The sequence below is a fragment of the Hemitrygon akajei genome, chromosome 2, assembly GCF_048418815.1.
Source record: "Hemitrygon akajei chromosome 2, sHemAka1.3, whole genome shotgun sequence".
In the NCBI taxonomy this organism is placed as follows: Eukaryota; Metazoa; Chordata; class Chondrichthyes; order Myliobatiformes; family Dasyatidae; genus Hemitrygon; species Hemitrygon akajei.
The window spans coordinates 72,957,613-72,978,905 of NC_133125.1; the positions used below are offsets into that span (position 1 = coordinate 72,957,613).

Genomic DNA, 21,293 nt, shown 5'->3' on the forward strand with positions numbered 1-21,293 from the left:
GAGGTTTGGTCTGGAGTTAGAGGATGTAGGAGAGTTATTCCCTGGAGTTTGAGGTGGCAGGTGAGGTTTTGCCTGGAGTTAGAGGTGGTGGGAGAGGTATTCCCTGGAGTGCAAGGTGGTAGGGTAGATTATGTCTGGAGTTAGAGGTGGTAGGGGAGGTTTTGCCTGGACTTTGAGGTGGTAGGAAGGTTTTGTCTGGAGTTAGAGATGGTAGGGTAGGTTTTGTACAGAGCTCGAGATAGCAGATAAGGTTTTGTGTGGAGTTAGAGGTGGTAGTGGAGGTTTTGCCTGGAGTTAGAGGTGATAGAGGAGGTTTTAATTGGGGAAGTTTTGCCTAGAGTTAGAGGTGGTAGGGGAGATTTTGCCTGGAGATGGAGGTGGTAGGCGAGATTTTGCTTGGAGTTTGAGGTGGTAGGAGTGGTTTTGTATGGAACTAGAGGTAGTAGGGGAGGTTTTGTCTTGAGTTAGAGGTAGTAGAAAGGTTTTGTCTGGAGTTAGAGGTGGTAGGGGAAGTTTTGCTTGGAGTTTGAGGTGGTAGATAAGGTTTTGTGTGGAGTTCGAGGTGGTAGGGGAGGTTTTGCCTGGATTTAGAGGTGGTAGGGACATTTTGCCTGAAGTTAGAGGTGGTAGAGTATATATTGTTTGGAGTTAGAGGTTGTAGGGAGGATATGTCTGGAGTTAGATGTGGTAGCGGAGGTTTTGCCTGGAGCTAGAGGTGATTGAGGAGGTTTTGCCTGGAGCTAGACATGGTAGGAGAGGTTTTACTTGGAGTTAGAGGTGGTAACATGTTTCAGCATATCTACCTGATTTACACTGACCTCAAAAACACAAAGGCCATCTCATTGGTAAAGAGTGAAGTAAAATCTCCACTAACACCTCCAACTCCTGGCAAAACCACTCCTAACACCTCTAACTCCAGACAAAATCTCCCCGACCACTTCAGACTCCCAGCAAAACCTTCCCTACCACAACTAACTCCAGGCGAAACCTCCCCTATCACCACCAACTCCAGGCAAAACCTCCCCTACTACTTGCCTGGAGTTATAGCTGGCAGGGGAGGTGATACCTGGAGTTAGAGGTGGTAGGAGAGTTTTTGCTTGGAGTTAGAGGTGATTAGGGAGGTTTTGACTGGAGTTAGAGGTTGTAGGGGAGGCATTGCCTGGAGTTAAACATTGTAGGAAAGGTTGTGTGTGGAGTTAGAGGTGGTAATGGAGGTTTTGCCTGGAGTTTGAGGTGGTAGGGGAGGTTTTACCTGGAGTTAGAAGTGTTAGTGGAGGTTTTTCCTAGAGATAGAGGTGGTAGGAGAAGTTTTGCTTGGAGTTACAGGTGATAGGGGAGGTTTTGCCTGGAGTTAGTTGTGGTAGGGAATGTTTTGCTGGGAGTTTGAAGTGGTCGGGGAGGTTTTGCCTGGAGTTACAGGTTGTAGGGGAGATTTTGCCTGGAGTTGGAGGTGTTTGTGGAGATTTTACTTCACTCTTTACCAATGAGATGGCCTTTGGTGTTTTTGAGGTCAGTGAAAATCAGGCAAATATGCTGGAACATGTTAATGTTAAGAAAGATATGTGCTGGAAGTTTTGAAAAACATTAGGATAGATGAGTTTGCAGGGACAGACAGGATATCTCAGGATTCTATGGAGTGTGATGGAAGAGATTGCTGCCCCTTTGGTCAAGATTTTTGCATCTTCACTTCCCAGAAAAGCTGTAAAAGTTGACTGGATAGTAGTAAATATTATTCCTTCATTCAAGGAAGAGATTAAGGATAACCCTAGAATTTATAGAACAGTGAGTTTGACTTCAGTAGTGTGTAAATTATTGAAGAAAATTCTTAGAAACTTGATTTATGAGGATTTGGAGAAGCATAGCCTGATTAGGGATTGACAGCATGGCTGTGTGTGGGGTGGATCATGCTTCAAGGACCGGAGTGAATTCTTTGAGGATGTTGCAAAGCACATTGATGAAGAGAGAGCAGTGGATGTGACGTACATGGATTTTAGCTAGGTGCTTTATGAGGTTCCCAATGGTCAGCTCTTTCATAAAGTCAGGAAACATGGGAAGTCGGGAATCTTGGCTGTGCGGATTCAGAATTGGCTTGTCCATAGGCAGAGGGTGGTTGTAGATGGAATATATCCTGCCTGGAGACTGGTGACTAGTAGTGTTCTGCAGGGACTTGTTCTTGGACTTCTGCTATTTGTGATTTTTATACATGAGTTGGATGAGGAAGTGGAGGACTGTGTTAGTAATTTTCAGACAACACCGAAGTTGCTGTTAAGTTAGTGATAATTGTTTAGAAATTTGTTGTGGGGTACAATATAAGGTGCAGAGCTGGGATGACAATTGACAGATGGAGTTCAGCCTGGGTAAGTATAAAGTGATTCAAATTTGGATTGTTGAGTTTGAAAGCAGAATATGGGGTTTATGGCAGGATTCTTAACAGTGTGGAGGAACAAAGTGATCTTGGGATTCATGACCATTGATCCCTCAAGCTAAGGTAAAACACAAACCAACCAAAGAGGCTTATTTTTAAATTTGTGCCTCAGTTAAAATGAGAGAATGTAACAGCGAGATCTCCAGGAAGGCTCAGAACCACTTCTAAACACTGATTCAACATCTCTCTTCAGATTTCTCAGAACTTTGGTTGTGATATTTCAGTAAATTCACAGGAATAATGAAATGTAAAATGTGATTCTGAACCTCTTTTCCTACCTCTGGTTCTTCTAGGTGAAGATGAAACAAGTGAACTTATGGCAAAGCTGATGAAGAGACGGGAAAGAATGGGAGATGATTCGTAAACACGATGCACACTTCCAAGAACATTATTACAAAAAGCCCTTGTCTTATTAAATTAGCAAATGTTAGCATGTTTGGAGTGTACCTAAGTCAAAAATTACTAAACTTTTAACATCAAAACTTTAAAAATGATAGGAATAATCAAAGGAAATAATTCACAGAGTTATAAATTACTTTTGTTTTGAAGCTGATCCTGGATAAAAATCTGATTTCTGAAGTTACTTCAGTTTTTTTACTTTGAAATATTTCCAACATTTCTCTCTGTTATATTCAAAAACAGAATTACAGAACATCCATGATTGCTTTTATTCAGAGGTTTTAATTGAAAAAGCTTCTAATCTCTGAAATTTGGAGTAGCTGTTAACCAACACTGTGAATCTGAAATTGTAAAGGAAGTTCTAGAAAGGGAAGTGTTCTTTATATTCGAGCTCAAAGAACACACTGCCTACATCATTGCAGATGTTTGATAGCATAATTTTAAAAGTACAACACAAAAGCAGAAATAATTTCTAAAGTCAAAAAGTTCTTCTGAAATCTCATCAGAGTGAACAATTTCAACATAACACTGATTCAAACAGTAAATATTAGTAGATATTAATGAAGTTGATTGATGAGGAACAAATGGCAAGAGGGAAACTTTTAAGAGTATGATATCAAGAGTCCAATGGCAGCATGTTTCTGTTAGATGAAGGTTAAACAGGGTAAACTCATCTTGTCCCATTATGCTGAACACTGGCGCTCGCTGCTGTTCACACTGCAGACTGTGTCACAGGATCAAGCTCAAACTATGTCATCAGGTTTGCAGATGACACAACAATGGGTGGTCTCATCAAGAATGATGACAAGTTGGAGTGTAGGGAGGTGATGCACCATCAATAACTCTCCGAGATATGAGGCGAGATATAGGCTTTTATTGGCTGGAAGAAAGAACAAGCAGCAATTGACCACCACACTACATTCTGGAGACTGAGACCAGGGCTCAGACTCCATTCGCCTTTATACCGGGGTCCGTGGGAGGAGCCACAGGAGCAGTCAGCGGGGGGGGGGGGGGGGGGGGGCGTGTCCAGACCGGTATATGTAGTTCACCACAGGAGGAAGCAGAACGGCTAGTGGATTGGTGTGAGAAGAACATCCTAAGCTTGAACGTGGCAAAGACAAAGGAAATTATTGTGGACTTCAGGAAGATGCAGACAAACCATTGCCCTCTGCAAATACATGGTTCTTCTGTAGAGAGAGTTAAGTGCACCAAGTTCCTGGGAGTTCACATCACAGATGACCTCAACTGATCCCTTCAAATCACCTCCCTGAACAAGAAGGCACAGCAGTGCCTCCAATTCCTAAGCAGGTTGAGGTAAGCAAGGCTCCCCCTTCCCCATCATAATTGCATTTTATCTCTATCTGGTATGGGAGCAGTCCCTACAAAGGACTGTGAGAACAGCTTAGAAGATCATAGGGTCTGCCTACCATCCATCAGGAGTATTTATCAGGAGTGCTGCATATGCGGGGGCCCTGAGTGTTATTAAGGATCCCACTCACCCACCCATCCAGCAACCTCTCTGACTTTCTACCATTAGGCAGGAGACTACGAAGCATAAAAACCAGAACTGTCAGGTTGGGAAACAGCTTCTTTCCCCAAGGTCATTAGGCTTCTGAACTCCCAGTCGCATCATATCCGAAGGGTCGCTGATTAATCTGTTCCATACCTCACAATATGTAATATTAATGCACTTTAATTTGTTATCTATGTGTGATCCATCTATGTTTTATCCTTAACTTCATAAATACTCGTGTGTTATGCGTTATGTGTACAACGGTGCTTTACACACTGGCTCGAAGAAATGTCTCATTTCTATATATATAATATGGTCCTATACTTTATATACATGTATATAGTTAAGAGACAATAAACTTCACTTGACCTGATGGAGAGTTTAGGGAACCCTGTCTTATTTATATCTCTCATTTACATTTTTCCATTGTTGCCATGCTGAAGGTCCCGCAGGGAGGTGGATGGGTAACATCTTTCCATTGTTACAGGTGCATAGTTCCCTGAAGGTGGAATCTCATGTGGATAGGGTGGTGAAGAAAGCTTTTGGTATGTTGGCCTTTCTTAATCAGAGCATTGAGTATAGGAGTTGGGATGTAATGTTAAAATTGTACAAGGCATTGGTAAGGCCGAATTTGGAGTATTGTGTACAGTTCTTGTCACCGAATTATAGGAAAAATGTCAACAAAATAGAGAGAGTACAGAGAAGATTTACTAGAATGTTACCTGGGTTTCAGCACCTAAGTTACAGGGAAAGGTTGAACAAGTTAGGTCTTTATTCTTTGGAGTGTATAAGGTTGAGGGGGAACTTGATAGAGGTATTTAAAATTACGAGGGGGATAGATAGAGTTGACGTGGATAGGCTTTTTCCATTGAGAGTAGGGGAGATTCAAACAAGAGAACATGAGTTGATAGTTAGGGGGCAAAAGTTTCCAATGTTACCATGGTGAAAATTCTGCAGGGTAGTGGGTGGGTAACATTTTCCCATTATTACCTCGGTGAAGATTCTGCAGGGTAGTGGGTGGGTAATATTTTTCCAATGTTACCATGCTGAAGGTCCTGCAGGGTAGTGGGTGGGTAACATTTTCCCATTATTACCACGGTGAAGATTCTGCAGGGTAGTGGGTCGATAACATTTTTCCAGTGTTGCCATGCTGAAGGTCCTGCAGGGTAGTGGGTGGGTAACATTTTTCCAGTGTTACCATGCTGAAGGTCCTGCAGGGTAGTGGGTGGGTAACATTTTTCCAGTGTTACCATGCTGAAGGTCCTGCAGGGTAGTGGGTGGGTAACATTTTTCCAGTGTTACCATGCTGAAGGTCCTGCAGGGTAGTGGGTGGGTAACATTTTTCCAGTGTTACCATGCTGAAGGTCCTGCAGGGTAGTGGGTGGGTAACATTTTCCCATTATTACCATGGTGAAGATTCTGCAGGGTAGTGGGTCGATAACATTTTTCCAGTGTTACAATGCTGAAGGTCCTGCAAGGTAGTGGGTGGATAACATTTTTTCAATGTTACCACGGTGGTAAGTGGTTAATTTTTTCCATTGTTACAACTGTGATGTTTCTGCAGAGTGGTGGGTGGGTGGGTAGCATTTTTCTATTGTTGCCATGGTGAAGTTCCTGCAGGGTGATGGGTGGGTCAGATTACATTGTTACCATGGTCATGTTCCTGCAGTGAGGTGGCTGGATAACATCTTTCCATTGTTACCATGTTGAAGTTCCTGCTGGGTGGTGGGAAGATAATATTTTTCCATTCTTACCACAGTGAAGATCCTGCAGAGTGGTGGGTGGGTAACATCTTTCCATTTCAACCATGTTGAAAGTCCTGCAGGATGTTATGTGGGTAAACTGTTTCTAATGTTACCACGGTTAAGTTCCTGCAGAATAGTGGGTGGATAATATTTTTCTATTGTTACCATGATGAAGGTCCTACATGGTGGTGGGTGGGGAAAATCTTTCCATTTTTTACCATGATGAAGTTCCTGCAGAGTGGTGGATGGATAATATTTTTCCAATGTTACCACAGTAAAGGTCCAGTAGGGCGGTGGGTGGGTAACATTTTTCCATTGTTACCATGGTGAAGTTGATTCAGTGTGGTGTGTGGATAACATTTCTCCTTTGTTATCACGGTCAAGATCCTATAGGGTGGTGGGTGGGAAACATCTTTCCATTGTTACCATGGTGAAGTTACTGTAGGGTAGTTGGTGGGTAACATTTTTCCAAAGTTACCATGGTGAAGGTCCTGCCGGATGGAGGGTGGGTAACATTTTTCCATTGATACCACGGTGAAGTTCCTGCAGTGTGGCGGGTGGGTAACAATTTTCCATTGTTTCCACGGTGAAGTTCCTGCAGGGAGGTGGCAGGGTAACATTTTTCCTTTGTTACCATGGTGAAGTTGGTTCAGTGTGGTGTGTGGATTGTGGCGGCCTGCACACGTGGGACTCAAACCGCCATTGGGAGCCGTGGGCAGACATGCGGTAGTGCGTTTGGAACTACCCACTCAGGGCGGACCTTCCGGAGACAGTTTGACATCATGTCCGCCCTGCGGGTCACAGGGGCCCATGGGAGGGGAGATTTAAGCACGCGATTTTGAATCAGTAAAGTCATTCTGAGTTCAGCTCTCTCTGCCTCCATGTGTTTCTTTAGTAGCGCGACTACTTTGATGACCCCGACGTTCCAGACAGCATCTGGAGCTGGCAACTCAAAGACCAGCCATGAGTTTGAGCAACTCGCACAGTGCAGTCTCTCTGAAGCTCCTGACTTTCTGGGCCACTCAGCCCCACGTTTGGTTCGAGCAGGCTGAGGCCCAGTTCAATATCAGAGACATTACAGCCGACACCACACAGTGCTACTATATGGTCAGCACGCTCGACCAGGAGATGGCAGACCAGATCATTGACTTCCTACGCCAGCCACCAACGGAGGACAGGTACACTAAGTTTAATGCGTTCCTGATCCATACCTTCGGACTCTCCCGCCGCGAACAGGCCATGCGGCTCCTCCACATGGACGGTCTGCATGCCATCCGAGCTCATGAACGATATGCTGGCGCTCGTGGACAGCCATAAGCCGTGCCTTTTATTTGAACAGTTGTTCCTCGAACAAATGCCAGAGGACATTCACCTCCTCCTCGCGAATGAGGATTTCAGTGACCCACGCAAGGTCACGGCTAAAGCAGACGTCCTTTGGGCAGAGCAAGCAACGTGGAGCTGCCTCCATTGGCCTAGCCATGATCGCGCACCCCAAAGCCCAGGCCCCGCAATCGAAGCCATCGAGACCCACAGGGGAAAAAGACGAAAGTTCAGAACAATGGTGTTTCTATCACCAAAGATGGGGCTCAGGCACGTGCCGCTGCCGTCCACCATGAGCTTTTCCGGGAAACGCCAGGGCCAGCCGTCGCTAACGGCTACGACGGCTGGCCACTGAGACACTCCGGGTGGCGCTTCCTGGTAGACACCGGGGCTGAAGTCAGCGTACTTCCCCCCCCGAACATGGACACTTGTAACGCAGTCCCAGGCCCCGAACTCACCGCTGCAAATGGTACCAGTATTCGGACGTATGGCCTGCGAACTATCTCACTGCATTTCGGGTCCAGCTGTTTCACTTGGACCTTGACGTTGGCAGCAGTGTCACAGCCACTACTAGGGGCAGATTTCCTATGAGCCAACTGCCTCCTGGTCGACCTAAAAGGCCGGTGTTTGGTCCACGCCGAGACGTTCCAGACTTTCCAGCTTGGAGAAGCCAAGCTACCGGCCCTCCACCTGGATTCCGTGACCCTCTCGGGTAACAAATTCGCCGGGGTGTTGGCGGAATTCCCCTCCATAGTCACCCTGCAGTTCTCCACAGCCGACCCCAAGCATGGCGTGCAGCACCACATCCCCACGCAAGGACTGCCGCTGTACGCCCAAGCTCACAGGCTCCTGCCCGACAAGCTCCACCTCGCCAAGGATGAGTTCCGTAAGATGGAAGAGATGGGAATCATACGCCGTTCAGACAGCCCGTGGACATCCCCGCTGCACATGGTGCCCAAGTCCGCAGGAGGATGGAGGCCCTGCGGAGACTACAGAAAGCTTAACGGCACCACAACCGCCGACAGATACCCAGTACCTCACATCCAGGATTTCTTGGCGAACCTGCACGGACAGACCATCTTCTCCAAAATCAGCCAGGTCAGGGGATACCATCAGATCCCAGTGCACCCCAACGACATGCCCAAGACAGCCCTCATCTCCCCGTTCGGCTTGTTCGAATTCCTGAGGATGCCTTTTGGTCTCAAGAATGCAGCCCAAACTTTCCAAAGGCTCATGGACTCGGTGGGATGCGGCCTGGATTTCGCTTTCATTTACTTGGACGATATCCTGGTGGCCAGCAGTTTGCACCAAGAGCATGTGGCACATTTGCGCCAGCTCTGCCAACACCTGAGTGACCACGGACTGGTGATCAATCCGGCTAAGTGCTAGTTCGGGCTGATGGAGATCGACTTCTTGGGCCACAGAGTCAACCAACATGGTGCAGTTCCCCTACCAGACAAGGTCCAGGCCATCTGCCAGTCCCCAAGCCCAGCACGGTCAAGGGCCTGCAGGAGTTCGTAGGGATGGTCAACATTTATCATTGGTTTATACCGGTGGCAGCCCGCATTGTGAGACCCTTGTTCAGCCCGATGGCCGGCAAGGCCAAAGTAGTGGCATGGGACGCAGAGTCTACGGAGGAGTTCGAGCAGACCAAGGAGGTGCTGGCAAAGGCGGCCCTCCTAGTGCACCCGAGAGTCGATGTACCCACGGCACTCACAGTCGACGTTTCTGACATGGCAGTCGGCGGAGTCCTGGAGCAGCTCGTCGAGGACCATTGGCAACCATTCGCTTTCTTCAGCCGGCACCTACAGCCACCAGAGGTGAAGTACAGCGCCTTCGACAGAGAGTTGCTAGCGCTCTACCTGGCTGTCCGGCATTTCCAGTACTTTCTCGAGGGAAGGGAGTTCACTTTGTATACGGACCACAAGTCCCTCACCTTCATACTGGTCAAGGTATTGGACCCATGGTCGGCTTGGCAGCAGAGGCACCTGTCCTTTATTTCAGAATTCACCACGGACATCCACCACATCACAGGGAAGAACGATGTCATCGCTGACACACTATCTTGCCCCTGCCTCCACTCAGTAGGCATATCGTCCTCAGGAATAGACTACGCAGCACTGGCGGGAGCACAATGGTCGGACACCGAGATCCCGGCTTACCGCACCACCGTTTCGGGGCTCCGGTTGGAGGATGTCTCCGTCAGCCCGGCAGCGGATCGACTCCTGTGTGACGTGTCTACCGGCAAACCCCGACACCTGGTACCAGCAGCATGGAGGCACTGGGTGTTAGACACGCTGCACGACCTGGCCCACCCATCCATCCGGGCGTCCATCAAGCTGGTAGCGGACAGATTCATCTGGCACGGTTTGCGCAAACAGGTCGGACACTGGGCCAGGACCTGCGTACGCTGCCAGACCGCCAAAGTCCAGTGGCACGTGAAGGCTCCCCTCCAGCAGTTCCAGCCGACGCACAGGAGGTTCCAACACATCCATGTGGACATTATCGGCCCCCTGCCAGTCTCCCAGGGCACCAGGTATATCTTTACCATGGTAGACAGGTTCACCAGATGGCTGGAAGCCGTACCGCTTGCAGACACGTCCACTGAGTCCTGCGTCAGACACTCATTGCTCTCTGTAGCATGTGTGGGTAGCATTTTTCCAATGTTACCACGGTGAAATTCCTGCAGAGTGGTGGGTGGGTAATATTTTTCCAATGGTGGCATGGTGAAGATCCTGAGGGGTAGGGGGTGGGTGACATTTTCCCATTGTTACCATGGTGAAGTTGCTGCATGGTGGTGGGTGGGTAAAATTTTTCCATTGTTACCACTGTGATGTTTCTGCAGGGTAGTGGGATAATAACATTTTTGCAATGTTACCATGGTGAAGTTCCTACTGGTAGGTGGGTGGGTAACAATTTTCCAATGTTATTATGGTGAAGTTCCGGCAGGGTAGTGGGTGGAGATTGTAGCGGTGTGCTACACACAGCGCTGGAATAACAACACGCAGATGGTGAGTTACAGTTGCGTAAAAGATTTATTCAAACTTCGCGGCCTTGCTTTTAAGCCTTCCCGTTTCCGCCCTCCCCAGGCGGGAATGCTGTATTCACAGTCCCGTCCTGCGCGCGGGCTTTTCCCCTTGCTGGTGAAGAAGGCCTGGTGCCCTTTTTGGGGCCGGCCTCTCTGCCGGCACGTGCCATTTTGTGAGCCGGTTCGAGTGTGCTGGAAAGTGGGTCACCACATAACCCCCCCCCCCCAGAACCGGCAATACACCCCCCAATGTCCACAGTCTGAGTCGGCCTCTGTTTGGGGGGTCTGCCTCTGCGCCGTGGTGCCTGAGCTATGATCGGCTGCGCCAAGTCCACATGGGCTGGTTTGAGTCGGCCCACTGTGAAAACCTCCTCTTTCCCCCCAATGTCCAGCACGAACGTGGACCCGTTGTTCCTGATCACCTTAAAAGGTCCGTCCTATGGCCACTGCAGCGGTGCCCGATGTCCACCCCGTCGTACAAAAACAAACTTACAGTGCTGCAGGTCTTTGCGTACGTAGGTCCGGCTCTGTCTATGCTGTGAAGTGGGTATTGGGGGCCAGGTTACTGAGCCTCTCACATAGTCTGTCCAGGACTGCTGCGGGTTCTTCCTCTTGCCCCCTTGGGGCTGGTATGAACTCTCCTGTGACAACCAGGGGTGCACTGTACACCAACTCGGCCGACGAGGTGTGCAGATCCTCTTTGGGCACAGAGCGGATGCCGAGCAGGACCCAGGGAAGTTCGTCCACCCAGTTAGGCCCTTTCAGGCAGGCCGTGAGAGCCGACTTCAGGTGACGGTGGAAACGCTCCACTAGTCCGTTCAACCATGGGTGGTAAGCAGTTGTGTGGTGTAGCTGCGTTCCCAAAAGGCTGGCCATAGCTGACCACAGGCTGGAGGTGAACTGGGCGCCTCTGTCGGAGGTAATGTGGTCCGGTACACCAAAGCGAGATACCCAGGTTGCAATCAGTGCTCAGGCACAGGATTCAGAGGTAGTGTCGGTGAGCGGGACCGCCTCTGGCCATCTTGTGAACCGGTCCACAATAGTCAGGAGGTGCCGCGCTCCTCGCGACACTGGCAGGGCCCCCACGATTGCCACACGAATGTGGTCGAAACGCCGGCAGGTGGGGTGGAACTGCTGCGGCGGGGCTTTAGTGTGCCGCTGCACCTTGGTTATTTGGCAGTGCATGCACGTTTTGGCCCATTCACTGACCTGCTTGCAGAGTCTGTGCCAAACGAACCTATTGGACACCATCTGGACGGTTGTTCTGATGGAGGGGTGTGCTGAGTTGTGAATGGAGTTGAAAACTCGCCGCTGCCGGGACGATGGGGTGAGGTTGGCAGGTAGCTACGTCACACAGTAGGGTCCTCTCACCTGGGCCTATGGGGAAGTCGTGCAGCTGCAAACCAGAGACTGCATTTCTGTAACTAGGGATCTCATCGTCTGCCTGCTGCGCCTCTGCCAGCGCTGCATAGTCCACCCCCCGGGACAGGGCCTGGATGGTAGGTCTGGGTAGTGCGTCCGCCATGACGTTGTCCTTTCCCGAGACATGCCAGATGTCCGTTGTGTATTCAGAGATGTAGGACAGATGTCACTGCTGGCGGGACGACCAGGGATCGGACGCCTTCGTGAATGCAAAGGTAAGCGGTTTGTGGTCTGTGAACGCGGTGAAGGGCCTACCTCTAAGAAGTACCTGAAATTCCAGATTGCCAGGTATAGTGCCAACAGTTCCCGGTTGAAAGCACTGTATTTGAGTTTGGGTGATCATAGGTGTTTGCTGAAGAATGCCAGGGGTTGCCAGCAACCCTCGATGAGTTGTTCCAGCACTCCACTGACTGCTGTGTTGAATGCGTCCACTGTGAGGGTGGCAGGGACGTCTGTTCTGGGGTGCTTGCCAAGGCTTCTTTGGTTTTAACGAAAGCGGCTGCAGACTCTTCGTCCCAGGTAATGTCCGTGCCCTTACCCGACATCAGGGTGAACATGGTGAACATGATTTGGGCTGCTGAGGAGAGGAAGCGGTGGTAGAAATTCACCATACCCACAAATTCCTGCAGGCCTTTGTGTGTGTTGGGTCGGGGGAAGTGGCAGACCGCGTCTACCTTGGCGGGCAGAGGGGTTGCCCTGTCTTTAGTAACCCTGTGGCCCAGGAAGTTGATCGTGCCGAGTCCGAACTGACATTTGGCTGGGTTGATTGTTAGGCCGCATTCACTCAGTTGGGCGTAGAGTTGACAGAGGTGGGACAGATGCTCCTGACGACTACTGCTGGCTATGAGGATGTCATCCAAATAGATGAACGCTAAGTCCAGGTCACGTCCCACCGCGTCCATGAGCCGCTGGAACGTCTGTGCGGCATTCTTTAGGCCGAACGGCATTCGGAGGAACTTGAAAAGGCCGAATGGAGAGATGTGTGCTGTTTTGGGGATGTCGTCTGGGTGCATCGGGATTTGATGGTATCCCCGGATGAGGTTTACCTTGGTAAAGATCCTTGCACTGTGCAGGTTTGCTGCAAAGTCCTGAATGTGCGGCACAGGGTAGCGGTCTGGTGTTGTAGCCTCATTCAGTCTGCGGTAGTCACCGGAAGGTCTCTGACCCCCTGTTGCTTTGGGCACCATGTGCAGGGGAGAGGCCCATGGGCTGTTGGACTGCCGTATGATCCCCAATTCCTCCCTCCTCTTGAACACCTCCATTGCCAGTCGGAGCTTGTCCGGGGGAAGCCTTCGAGCACAGGTGTGGAGGGGTGGTCCCTGGGTCGGAATGTAGTGCTGTACTCCGTGTCTGGGCATGGCTGCCGTGAACTGCGGTGCCAGAACTGATGGGAAGTCCGCCAGGACTCTGGTGAATTTGTTGTCGGACAGCGTGATGGGGCTGGCAACTTGGCTTCACCCAGGGAGAACGTTTGAAAAGTCTTGGCGTGGACCAGTCTCTTCCCTTGCAGGTCAACCAGCAGGCTGTGAGCTCACAAAAAATCCGCCCCCAGGAGTGGTTGGGCCACGTCGGCCAGTGTGAAGTCCCATGTGATCCAGCTGGAGCTGAACTGTAGCCGCACCGTACGGGTGCCGTAGGTCCGTATTGTGCTGCCGTTTGTGGCCCTCAGGGTGGGTCCCGGTTCTCTGTTGTGGGTGTCGTAACTCGTCGGAGGTAAGACACTGATCTCGGCTCCAGTGTCGACCAAAAAGCGGCGTCCGGACTGTTTGTCCCAGACATACAGGAGGCTATCCCGATGGCCAGCTGCCGTAGCCATCAGCAGCGGCTGATCCTGGCATTTCCCGGGAAGTTGCAGGGCAGGCTAGCGCGGCGGGCTTCTGCGCCCCACCGCTGGTGGTAGAAGCACCATTGTTCGTTGGTCTCCTCACTCCTGCCTCTAGGGTTAGTGGGCTCTGCTGCCGGGCCTGGTCTGGTCTGCTGCTGGGAGCGTGGCCTGGTGATCTGTGCGACGGACGCCCCACTCTCCTTCTTGGCTTTCCACAGCACATCTGCCTGGGCCGCCACCTTCCGGGGGTCGCTGAAATCCGCGTCGGACAGCAGCAGGCGTACGTCCTCGGGCAGCTGCTCTAGGAACGCCTGCTCAAACATGAGGCAGGGCTTGTGTCCTTCAGCCAGGGTCAGCATCTCATTCATTAATGCCGATGGTGGTCTGTCTTCCCAAACCATCCAGGTGCAGTAAGCGGGCAGCTCGCTCACGCCGTGAGAGTCTGAAAGTCCTTATGAGCAAGGCTTTGAATGTTGTGTATTTGCCGTCCGCTGGGGGTGACTGTATGAACTCCTCAACCTGGGCCGCTGTTTCCTGGTCGAGGGAGCTCACCACATAACGTGTGGAATCTGAGGTTATCTGCCGAATGTGGAATTGGGCTTCTACTTGTTGGAACCATAGTTGAGGTTGCAGCATCCAGAAGCTTGGCAGTTTTAACGAAACTGCATGAACAGATGTGGCGTCATTCATCTTCGGTCCAAATATCGTTTGGGCCGTTGGGGTCACCAATTGTAGTGGTGTACTACACACAGCGCAGGAATAACGACACGCAGACGGTGAGTTACAGTTGCGTAAAAGATTTATTCAAACTTCACGGCCTCGCTTTTAAGCCTTCCCGTTTCCGCCCTTCCCAGACGGGAATGCTGTAGGGGGTGCATATTCACAGTCCCTTCCTGCGCGTGGGCTTTTCCCTTTGCTGGTGAAGAAGGCCTGGCGTCCTTTTTTGGGGCCGGCCTCTCTGCCGGTGCGCGCCATTTTGTGAGCCGGTTCAAGTGTACTGGAAAGTGGGTCACCACAAGACAATGTTTTTTCAGGACCATGGTGTTACATGACAGTACAAAAACTTGACTGAACTACGTAAAAAACAACACAGAAAAAATACTACACTAGACTACAGACCTACCCAGGACTGCATACAGTGCACAAAAATCTGATGATTTTATAACCCTCTAAAGGCTCACCCCACATTCTCCTATGCTCCAAGGAATAAAGAAATGGCCTGGTCTATCTCTCCCTGTAACTCAGGCCCTGCCAATACTATTGCATATTTTTTTCTGCACTCTTTCCAGTTTACTGTTTTTCTTATAACATGGGGACTAAAACTGAACACAGTATTCAAGTGTGGCCTCACTTATACAAATGCAACAAAATGCTCCAACTCTGATATTCAGTGCAATTTTCAGTATCAACAACTTTTTCAGTACCTTGTCTACCAGTGACAGCACTTTTGATGTACATTAATCCCAGGATTCTCTGTTCAGATAGAAACCTTAGTGCCCTACCACTTATAGTACAAGTATTCTGCTGGCTGACTTTCCAAATTGCATCACCTCACTCTTATCTGTATTGAAATCCATTTGCCACTCCTTGGTCCACTTCCTGAACCTACCAAGATTCTCCTGTGTTCTATGATAACATTCTTCACTATCAACAATTCCTCCTAATTCCAAATTATCTGCGAATTTATGGATTAAGCCTTGTAAATTTGCTTTCAAATAATTTACATAAATAATGAATGAGGGTTTTGTGCAGCACACCTGTAGTCACAGGCATCCCTTCTAAGGAGCAGTCTTCAATTGCTATCCTCTGCTTCCAGCATCCCAAGCCAATTTTAAATTGACGTAAATATCCTTGGCTCCTAACCTTCCAGACCAGTGTACCATACAGGACCTTGGAAAAGACTTGCTAAAGTTCAAATGGACATCATCAATTGCCTTATCCTCATTTACCTTCTTGGTTACCCCTTAAAAATGCCAAAATGTTCATCAATCAGGACTTCCTATGCACAAGGACATTCTGACTCCTCCTTATCAAACAAGGCAAATGCTGATAGATTCTGTCCCTCAGAATTCCTTGAGCAAATTCCCAGTACTGATGTCGGGCTAACCATCCTGGCTTTCTCTTGCTATCTTTGTTAAATAACATTAGCTACTTTCCATTCTTAGTCGGGCCCTTTTCCAATTTAATGTGCTGTAAGGCTGCAAGTACATTCTCAATTATACTTGAAAGCTCTGCCAAACACCTTCACGCTTCCCCTTATCTGTTGAGCAACTATGATTTACTCTACATTCAACATTCACCCATCTCTTGCAGCTCAAGACTCTTTTAAAATGCACCTGCTCTTTGTAATAACACACACAAAATACTGGAGGAACTCAACAGGCCAGGTAATATCTATGGAAAGGAGTGCAGTTGATGTTCCAGGCCGAGACCCTTCAGCAGGACCCGAGTCCTGCTTTAGGCCTGTACTCACTATAATTTAGAAGAATGGGGGGTGATCTCATCCTCCATGTACCTATCCAAACTTCTCAAACATTGAAATTGAGTTTGCATGAACCATTTCTGCTGGCAGCTCATTCCATACTCTCACAACCCTCTGAGTGAAGAAGATTCCCCTCATGTTCCTTTTAAACTACTCACCCTTCAACCTTAACACATGACACCTGGTTGCAGTCCCACCCAACCTCAGTGCAAAAAGCCTACTTGCATGTGTCCTAAATATACCTATCATAATTTTGTATACTCTATCAAATCTCCTCTCAATCTTCTACATTATAAAGAATACAGTCCTAACCTATTCAATATTTTCCTATAACTCAGGTCCTCCACACCTCGCAACATCCTTGTACACTTCCTCTGTACTCTTTCAACCAAAAAGTGGAGCTAAAGATGGTGCCAGAGGGTGACTTCTCCCAGCTCATCGGAGAAACAGTTAAATGTTTCCTATTCCAGTGTCTCTATTTTCCTTTTCTGGGTGGTTGGGGTCCTATCAGATCTTTGATCTAGAGTGGCACTCAAAAGCTGCAGTTTTGTACGACAGCGTGTTCCCATTCTTGGAGCTTGCTGATTGGTTGTGTTTCATTATGTTCAGGTTCAGCCTGAAGTCAGGCGACTTCGGGGCCTGCAGAGTTCTGTGAAACATAAAGGGAGCTGGGCATTGAAGACAGCGAGTGGCTGTTGGAGGGCTCTGCACTCAGTAATCAATTTGCTGATTCTTGAGTCAGGGAACTCAAAATAAAATGTAATGCTTCAGACTGACTGTAACATCAAAATAGCAACTGTTGTCTCCCCTGTCACTGTGTAAGGAGTGATATCTGCCTCTCCCTTGTTGGTGAGAGGAGCCTGTGGGATGTCAAAATGTTAGAGTGAACAGATAGTTTTTAATGAACTGTAGACCATGGACTTCTTTGGAGGTTTTGCTGTTGCTTGCATGGTGGGTGCTTGGAATGCTGATGCTTTGTGCTAGAATAAGTTAGGGAAGGGGAGGGGGAACAGTTGATGCTGCTTGTGTGTGTGAGGGGGGCACGGGCTTTGGGGTTCTTACGTCTTTTTTCTGTCATTCATTCTTTGGGGTTTCCTTCTGTTTCAAGGATGTCTGTGGAAAATAAGAATTTCAGGTTGTATGTTGTATACATTCTCTGATATTAAATGGAACCAATTATCTTTTCTGTAGGTAGGTGAGAAAAACTGCGGATAATACTCCAAATTAGGCCTCACCAATGTTATACAACTTCAGCATAACATCCCATCTCCTGTACTTAATACATTGATTTATGAAGGCCAATGTGACAAAAGCTTTCTTTCTTTCCATTGTTTAACAAAGGCTCTAAAAGTAAACTGAGAAATTATAGGCTGGTAAGTTTGACGTCAGTATTAGGTAAATTATTGGAAGGAGTACTGAGAGATAGGATCTCCGAGTATTTGGATAGGCAGGGACTTATTGGGGAGAGTCAACATGGCTTTGTGCGTGGTAGGTCATGTTTAACAAATCTATTAGAGTTTTTTGAGGAGATTACCAGGAAAGTAGATGAAGGGAAGGCAGAGGATGTTGTCTACATGGACTTCAGTCAGGCCTTTGACAAGGTCCCGCATGGGAGATTAGTTAAGAAGATTCAGTCGCTAGGTATACATGGTGAGGTAGTAAATTGGATTAGACATTGGCTCAATGGGAGAAGCCAGAGAGTGGTAGTGGAGGATTGCAGCTTAGCATTCAACAAAATCATACCCTCAGTTCTAAACAAGCTCCAAAACATGGGCCTCTGTATTGCAACTGGATCCTTAACTTCCTCACAGGGAGACCACAGTCTGTGTGGATTGGAAATAACACCTCTGCCTCGCTGACAATCAACACTGGCACATGCTTAGCCTACTGTATCTATCCCCCTCATTTTAAATACCTCTATCAAGTCCCCCCTCAACCTTATATGCTCCAAAGAATAAAGACCTAACTTGTTCAACCTTTCTCTGTAACTTAGGTGCTGAAACCCAGGTAACATTCTAGTAAATCTTTTCTGTACTCTCTCTATTTTGTTGACATCTTTCCTATAATTCGACCCCAGCCCCCTCCTTTGTGAGAATCGCAAGAGCCCTAGTCAAGGGGGGGGGGGTCAAATGACCCAAGAGAGAGGGAGACGTACGGAAGACCACGTTCCCCCGGGAAGCAGAATAAAGTGACTCTGACTATTGTCTCATGAAGACCACGTGTAAAGCCCTCGGGCAATGTGGGCTGGTTGAGAGGGAGATTGACACCGGCGATCCCGTGAGGAAGTATAAAGGAGGGTCTGGGGGGGACGACCCCTTGAGACGCACCAGAAGACACGCTAGAAATCCTGTGACAGTGTTTTGATAGCGACAGCCGGTGGTGGGGTTCGTGTGCGTCTTTTCCTTGCCTGGGATTGGCGACCCCACAACGGAAGAACGGCTTAGCTACAGGGGAGGCCACAGATGAGCATTCATTCCCCCAATGAGGCTCTGACAAACCGAACTCCTCCAGGTTGGAAAACCGGTCGGGTAACTGTTTCATCCCATCTCTCTCTCTCTCTTTCTAACAAAAGTGCACCAACGCGACACCACAACGACGGCAGCTGGTGGAACTGCAGTGACCGCAAAAGACTTTTAGATATCCAGTAAACAATATATATCTACATTACCCCTAGACAACGATAGAGTTTATTTCTGATTGATTATTACTATACCTGTGCTTTAGATTGAGTTGTGATGACGTATATGATCTGAATGTTTTGTATTAACCATACGTTTGTGCCCCTTTATAAATAAAAACGTTTGAAAATAGTAGCATCAGGCTTCAGTGGACCTATCTATCTTTGCTGATAAGTCACCCGGTTACTGGGGAACGTAACAAGTGGGTTGCTCGTCCCGGATTTGAAACCAAAGGGGAGGGTCAGTGAATCGGGCTGTAAGTCCAAACTTAAATCTGGTTACGCAGGTAGCCAGACAGGAAACCAGCAAAGATGGATGTGGGTGAATTTATGAGAAACCCGACTGTAGAGGCGCTAGGGACGGCTACCAAATCAGACTTGGTAAATCTGGCAAAGGGGTTAGGCCTCGCAGAGGTGAGGTCATCAATGAAAAAGCAGGAAGTGCGAGGGGTCATAAATCAGTATTACATTGGGAAGGAGGTGTTTGCAGCTGAGGATTTGGAAAATATCCCCGAAAAGAGATTAGCGAGTGGGACAGATCAGGTAGAGTTGGAGAAAGTAAGGTTGGAACATGATCTTCAAGTAAAGCAGCTAGAAGCAGCTGCAAAGGAAAAGGCTGAGGAACGGGCTGCAAAGGAAAAGGCTGAGGAACGAGCTGAAAGGGAAAAGGAATGAGTTGCAAAGGAAAAGGCTGAGGAAAGGGAGCAGGTGTTCAAACTAAAGGAATTAGAGATGAAACGGGGTCATGAGCTCCAGCTAAAGCAGCTAGAAGCAGAAGCAGAAGAGAAAGAGAAACAGCCATGAATTGGAGCTGGACAGGCGAAAGCAAGAGCGAAGAGCTCAAGGGCAAGAGAGAGAGGAGGGGTTTGATGTTAGTCGGGCGTTGAGGTTGGTCCCCCCCTTCGAGGAGACGGATGTTGATAGCTATTTCTTGCTTTTTGAGAAGGTGGCAGTGAATCAGAAGTGGCCCAGAGAGCAGTGGGTGGCGTTGTTACAAAGTGTGTTACGAGGGAAAGCACAGCGGGCATATGCCGCGTTGCCCCCAGAAGGGGAAGGGAATTATGACCAAGTAAAGGAGGCCATTCTCCGAGGTTACGAGTTAGTACCTGAGGCTTATAGACAAAGGTTCCGAAATTTAAGGAAAGGGTGGAATCAAACGTATACCGAGCTAGCCCATGAGAAGGGTGCGCTCTTGGACCATTGGTGCACCGCGGAGAAGGTGGCCGAGAATTATGGGCGTCTCAGGGAGTTATTTTTGATTGAGGAATTTAAAGGTTGTGTTCCGGAAGAGATCTGAATGTATTTAAATGAGAGGACGAATCAGTCCCTCTCAGAAATTGCTAGGTTCGCAGATGAATATGCCCTAACTCACAAGACAAAGTTTTCCTCGCCAAAAAGTTACCCGAGAGACCGTCGGAATGGCAGGGAAAGCCCACCAGCTGAGGCGGAGATCCCGCTGGGAGCTAGCAGGAAAAGTGAGGATAACAGGCAGGAAACCTGGAGATTTCCTGGTTTAACCTGTTTTAATTGTGGAAAGGTGGGTCATATTGCATCTAAATGCTTTGCTCCGAGAAAGGAGCCAGAGAGAGAGAGAGCAGCGATCCCTATCGGGCGTGCAGTGGTAATCAGAAAATCGGCAAGAGGGTCCCGGGGGCAGAGAGCGCAAGGGGTCGGAGATTTATCTGTCACCCGGAACCGTGTCTGTGAGGAAGGGGGACCCGCCTATCCCCGTACGGATTTGGAGAGACACAGGGGCGGAGCTATCATTAATTAGCCGTAACGTATTACCATTCGGACCTCCGACGGGCGAGGTAGCCCTGAGAGGCATAGGAAACTGGACCGAGGTAGTGCCTTTGCATAGGGTCCTTCTAGATTGTGAGTTGGTGTCGGGACCAGTAGAACTGGGGGTCCTGCTGGAGTTGCTGGGGGAAGGTGTGGACGTCCTTCTGGGTAACGACCTTGCGGGTGGGAAGATGGGAGCCGCCATGAAGCTGACAACCCAGCCCGTGAGAGTTGAGGCCCCGCCCATAGAGTCCCCGAGCTATCCCGCATGCGCGGACACTCGCAGCCTGTCGAGAGCGGCAGCTGAGAAAGCGAGCAGTTTAAAATTGGCTCAGACGTTTTTACCGACCCTGTGCCACGAGGGTTTCGAGGGTGGTAAAATGAGGAATAGTAACGTAAAAGGGGATAAAGGGGAGAAAGGAGAGAAGGTAGATCCTCCTTTAACGAAGAAAAAGGTCCTAGAGGTAGGAAATAAAGATGAGAAACAGATAAAGCTGTTAAAAGTTCCAGGGTTGGACCTGGATGAGTCTAAAGGTGTTCCCGATAATGAAATGAGGGCAGTCCTCGATGAAAAGGATGCCATTACCTTGAAGAAGTCTGCTGGATTGGCAGATGAGGTTGTTCCAGCCCAAGGGGTTGAGCTTACTTCGGAAGTGAGTTGCCCAGAGAGTAACT

The 21,293-nt window shown here is 48.8% G+C and overlaps 1 protein-coding gene across 1 annotated transcript in view; it reads left to right on the forward strand.

Moving 5' to 3' along the window:
* LOC140714088 (signal-transducing adaptor protein 1-like) overlaps nt 1-3,821 on the forward strand; it is an 85,754-nt gene extending 81,933 nt beyond the window's left edge. The window contains exon 13 of the mRNA XM_073024826.1: nt 2,719-3,821. Coding sequence (XP_072880927.1) covers nt 2,719-2,789 — 71 coding nt within the window. The 3' untranslated portion in view covers nt 2,790-3,821. The remainder of the gene's footprint in view (nt 1-2,718) is intronic.
* The last annotated feature ends 17,472 nt before the right edge of the window (nt 3,822-21,293 follow it).